Source organism: Psittacula echo (genome assembly GCF_963264785.1).
Source record: "Psittacula echo genome assembly, chromosome: 5".
Lineage (NCBI taxonomy): Eukaryota > Metazoa > Chordata > Aves > Psittaciformes > Psittacidae > Psittacula > Psittacula echo.
In genome coordinates, this window is record NC_137739.1 from 71,576,985 (window position 1) to 71,582,984 (window position 6,000).

Consider the following 6,000-nt stretch of genomic DNA (forward strand, 5'->3'; position numbering starts at 1 on the left):
AAATGCAATCTTTAGCTAGCACCGAGACTGTCTAATTGATGGGGAAAAAGTCTCCAAGGACTTCATGCAGTTTAAGTGTAGTGATTACCTATATATTACCCTAAGGTTATGAAAACAATGTCAGATAGCTCAGGAGAATCTTCAATCACAGAACTCTCTGTGTAAAAATAGTTCAACTCTGATTCAGAAGACTCAGCTCTGCTGATGTACCTGTCCTCATGCCTTTTTAGAGCAGTGTCTGCTGAAACTGCTAACTTAATGGTAACTTTGACTTTTTGTTTCCGAAGGACACGGTCCCTGAGTAAGAAGTGGACTAAAGCCATTTCAGTCATGGCACAATTATTGCTGCTCTTCACCTTTTTCATTATTACGCTTTTTTTCTCTCTATAGATTCAGGCTGGGAAGTGGACAGACTAGCCAGCTCTACCCCTCTGCTTGTGGTGCACTACTTCTAGAAGTGTCTTACTGCTCCACTGCTTTTTTTAACCCCAGTTTTTTAACCAAATGTGTAATGATGGATTTGGCAGCCACAGTCTTGCCAGCCACCCCAGTCAGCTGAGCAGCAGCGTCTTAGCTGCAGGCGGATGCAAAGGCTGCTCTCTCCCCATTCTGCAATGGGAGACAGTTTCTCTACCAGAAACACTGAAGCTGGACTATGAAGGAAGGTCTCAGCGAAGCTGCAATAGAAGGTTCATCTGTATTTGCAAAATTTACAACTACATGATTTGCAAATGGTGGCAGGGATCTGCATGCATGGAAGGGTCTGCCTTCCCATCACCAACCTCTTAAATGAAGCACCTGGCATTGCAGTATTTCCTGCTGAACTACTTTCTCATTTTTAAACCGTGAATCAAAAGCATCCAAAGTGAAAAAAAAAAAAAATTCTTGCATTTTCTTGAGTCCTTGTCACAACATTATTAGCATCATTTAAGTACAGACCAGGACTTGGCAGCAGCTGAACCTGCACCCTGCTGACGACTATCATGCCTCACGGTGTCTAACAGACGCTGGACTTAAGAACCCGAGAATTTCATTGCTCAAACATTTCATTAGATCCCTAAGCCTAAAAATGGTTTTCAATAATGTGTGCGCTGCTTTGGGGCCTCAGAAAAGCCACTTTGGAAGCTAGGGAACATTTCCTGGGAGGCAAAATGACATCAAAAACTTATTTGATAAAAAGGAGCAGGCGCAATGATGGTTTTTACTCTAATGTTATTTTACTTCATTTCAGAAGCATGCTGTAAGCTTAAGAGAGGGGAAAAAACATTGGATTTTGCTTTTCTTATTTTTTAAAACAAAATTATTCTCATCTAGAGTTTGGTTGTTGGCTTTTTTAACCCTAAACCCAATAAACTATATATTGGAATGACCTTGTAGCGGGATTCTGTGGCTTTTTAATCACCAGTGGCTGCTAAATGAAGCATATCTATTTTCTGTTACATTACTATTGGCAACCAGGTCTTCAGTAAGTGCCCAGAAATATTTCCATGGCAACAAAAAGCATTCAGCATTGCTACTGTTTTGTGCCAATCTAGCTTTAAAATATTCTATTGTGGAGAGAAATATGGTACATTAAGTGAAATTAAGTCAAGATGCAATGTTCTGAAAAGACTATAAGGATAAACAGGAAACATGTATTTTTTAGAAATGGGATAAAAAAAATGCCAAATGGAAGGAAAAATATTCAAAGCTAATATAATGCTACTGAGCATCTTTACTGAATGTCAGCAAGCCCATATGCTCGCTTACGTTGACAGGTTTAGGTAACAAAGCTAACAGAAATAAGGATACCTCAAACATCATCTCTTGATCTTTTTAATCCATGACTGAAATTTTAAGTTGCCAGGATATTACAGTCTCTCTGCATGTCTAGGTTACCATCATAAGAGTTCACACTCTTGATGTTAGAGAATGAATCTAAAGGAAAAAGAGGAAATAAAGAGTTGAAAAATAAAATACAAAGAGCATGTGTGTGTTTTGGAGGTGAAGGGTCACGTAGAAGAGCAAAACGAGTTCTTCCACATCAAAGAGCTTGTGGAAGACATTTTCAAAACACAGTTCAGCACTTTCTCTCCCATTATACACCTGAGTTTTGAGAAAAAAAGGCATCAGCTCCCGGCCCTCCAACTCTCAAACTTTGAGACCACTCAAAGATAAAAAGATAAATGACTATTTGAGAGCATTTGAAGTTACACTCTCCCTGCTGTAAAAAGTTATGCAATGCCCCAGAGGGCTTCACGTTGAAGTGCAGAGCTCTAGGAGGCAGCAATGTGTGTGCTGGGGAGCAATCTGTGGCCAGCCTTCGGATCCATAATGGCTCCATACAGCTTACTATGAAGGAAAGTCAGTAATATCAACAGAGTTGAACAACTACTTGATCAGTACCTGCTCTCAGCTGTGAGAGAGGTTCAGAGTGACCCTCCCCTTTAGCTGCAGTGACTCTGGCATCTGTTTGTCACCCTATGAGTCTCTCACCAAGAAAATGAATCTGGTTCATCACATGCTCCTAAGGACTCTCTTTCCCAGATGTCCCTGCCAACAAGACAGCAGGTAAGAAACTGCACTGACAGTGACAGCAGCCCATTCTCGGCCCCCATTTCCCTGAAAGCTCACTACCTTCTCTCCGATCCGGTGAGCCACAGTGTAGTTCAGAGACAGGACAAAGATCTGGAGGCCATCATCAGAATAATGAGTTCAGCACACGGCTGTTCCCCAGCCCTCTCTGAGGGATTTGCCATGAATCGCTTAACAGCCCCTCCTGGGGGTAGAGGCTCTGCAGATGACAAGGTTGAGCCCTGGATAGCACTTTTCCAGGTGGATCCATGGCCCTACCACCACTTGGAAGGACACTACCATGCCCTGCTCCATGGTATCTGTGCACACACTGGACACGTAATCCAAACACACATAGATATATAATAGCAAATCCAGACCTGTAGCAATAACTTGGTGCCTATGAACAAACCCCGTGGGCAAGATATCACACAGGTGTGTATAGGGGTACCAGAAGGTAGGGGGATATGTACAGGTTAGACGTTGGGGTCCAAGAGATACAGCTCTGGGGTGCTTAACCTGAGAACTGGCAATCATTCATTTGGAATACAAAACAAGAAGTCCCAGTTTGGGAGACAGAACAGCAATAAAGAAAAGAGCTAATTTTAACATTCTTAAAGAACACCATCAAGGTTTATACCCTCTCAGTCTGATATTCCTATTAAATACGAAAGCAAACAGGCTGATCTTCTGCAGTCTGCACAGAAAAGGCTAAATATGTAAGACTTCCCTAGAAGCCAAGAGTGATGAAAAGCTCTTGGTCATCATAAACCAAACATTTTCAAGAGCATCTACTGCCTGCTTCAGAAGAAGGAATTTACATATTTGAAGCCAAATTCTGAAGACCGTCAGTGAGTCTCAAGTTCTTCAGCAAATTCAAATCGTAGACTCACTCCTCCCGCCCCGTTTCCTACCTTGTCGCCCTTTCTAGGATGTTGCTAAGGAGCAGGTTTAACACAGTAAGGCCAAAGGATGGTGTCAGCAGGACTGCACCTTCCTGCTTGTGGTTGGGACATACATCTTCATCACTCCTCTGTGTAAAGGTAAATTCTAGCCACGTTTACAGGGATATTTAACGAGTACAAGTCACATGGCTGAAATTCAGTCCTGAACACAATCATCTGAACAGCTATTCACATCACTTAGTGATCAGGAGTTATAGTTAGGCTTATTTAAAACTGAAAATATCAAATTCAGTTCTCCTTCCCCTAATCTCCTGCCTGCTGTCCTCTTCAGCCTTATTTGAAAAGCCTGTGGGGGTGGTGGGAGGGAAGGAAAGTGATTTGGGAGCCTCTCATCCATAAAATCATGAGATATGGCTGGCTTTTTAGTACAGCATTCACAGCACATGGCACAGTAACATCTTGAGATTCCTGGCACAAAGAAACAAGGTTTGAGATTATATATATCTTTAATAGCAATGACGCAAAGGCAGATGATTCTCAAAGCAAAGGCTTAGGGCTAAACACTCCCTTTGAAGGGTCCTGCTATCAGAAACAAAATAGGGAGGTGGCAAAATACGCCTTGCTGCAGCAACAGGACCCAATTGCCTTCTAATATATAACATTTCACCCTAGAGATTTCCATTTATTTCAAGGAGATTAGTCTCATGAACAAGAGAAGAATTGGAAACAAGATGAAAGGTTAGATATTTTGGGGGGATTTGAGGAGTTTTCTTTCAGCTGTGGGAAACAAAGACAACACAGAACATAATGAGCAGATTAGCAACTAAATCAAATCGATACCAGAAAAGTGGGATCTGGATAACACTGTCAGGGTGCGTGCTAGCTGCTTACCTGCAAAACTTGCCTTGCCAATATTACTTTTTAAGGGGCTACCCAAGTTGAGGTTGTGCTCATGACCTCCCATCTTCATGGAGGGTTCACCTTCTTCCTCAACAATGGCAGGAAGCCGATCAAGTGTCTGGAGATCTTCATTTGTCCAGTAGGATCCATTTGCTATCAAAGACCTGGTGCTTTCAACACACTGCTCTGGTAAGCTGCTGGTATTTTTAACCTGTTTTTGCTTCTGCTGACTCATGCCAGAGCCATGAGGGAGGTCTTGCGAAGCAAGATCAGGACCTCCAATGTGATCATCTTCTTTAGGATGTAAATATTCCTCATCCCAGAGATCCAAGTGTCTTTCATCATCCAATTCCTCAGAGTAATCCTCATAAACTTTGTTATTCTCCAAGTCCCGGTACCTCTCATCTTCTGATTTACGACCCACTCCACTCAAATTCAGCAGTGAAGCAGATATAGAGTCTCCTGCTTGTTGGATAGCTTCATATATTTGAGACATCCAAGATGACAGTGGCTGAAGGAAATTCTGAGCAGCCTCAGAAGCCATGTTTTAACACTATGTAAGTATCTGGTGATCAGTTCAGCTTTGCCAGGATGTCACTTGTAATTCAGGTTGCTACAGAATAAGCACCATAAGAGATTATTGTAAATTACTTGCCCATCAACACCTGTCGACACACTATGTAAGATGTGTAGAACTGAGAGGAGAAATTAAAAAAGCACTTCTACCCATTGAGAATAGCACTAGAAATCCAGAAATGATGAACAAATTACATGTATTTCTGCAGAGATCTAGAAAGCTTTCATTCAATTGCTAAACCTTACATAAAAATAAAAACATAGAACATTGGAACAGCAGTACCTTTTCCGATGCACACACATGCTGGTTACAGCTGTCAACAGACCTGGAAAAGAAGTACAAAACAACCTGCAGTCAAATATCTCAAACAATCTCCTGGCCCTGACTTCCATCATTAGCATTAGCATGTCCAGATGGGAAAACTGAAGGGTGGAGAATTTGGTAAGACGTAGGTTTTGATTGATTTAAGTGATAGGCCTAAGGTATGCAGAACCAGCCCACAGCAGACAAGTATGTCAAATGTTTTGCTCCAGAAAGGCTCTGAAGAAGACCTCTCTGTCCACAGAGTAACACAACCCAGGCTTGTTTTGTCCTTCATGGAGATTAAAAACAAAAACAACAAAACCTAACTAAACAAACAAGAAAACACACTCCAAAACAAAAACAAAAACTCACCACCAAACAAAACACAGGCGGAAGAATATTATATGTATGAAATTACAGGGAACAGAAGCAAGTTAACAAAAGCACCGGAATCATGTCAATGTATATTTTCTCAAAATTTATGTAAAGCCTAAATAAAAACATGACTTGCAGAAAGTTAAGGTGACTTTTTGCCCAATATACATCTTCCCACATTATCACAAGACAGATAGTCTTCTAGAAACCCTGAGAATGAGAAACCTACAAATAGGATGATGGGGTTAGGAAGAAAGAATTAAACAGTTGCAGATTTTAGGCTAAAAGACAACTGAAAAGGAACAAAAAGAAGTGTCAAAAATGAATACCAGTTTCTTGCTGAACTTAGAGATCTAGGTGCAGTCAAACTATAAAAGGGTAAACACA

General features: G+C 41.2%; 1 protein-coding gene across 1 annotated transcript in view; it reads right to left on the bottom strand.

Moving 5' to 3' along the window:
• SYT16 (synaptotagmin 16) overlaps window positions 1-4,902 on the bottom strand; it is a gene marked incomplete at both ends in the record, with an annotated part of 42,969 nt that extends 38,067 nt beyond the window's left edge. The window contains one exon of the mRNA XM_080618445.1: window positions 4,350-4,902. Coding sequence (XP_080474571.1) covers window positions 4,350-4,902 — 553 coding nt within the window. The remainder of the gene's footprint in view (window positions 1-4,349) is intronic.
• Window positions 4,903-6,000: the final 1,098 nt, after the last annotated feature.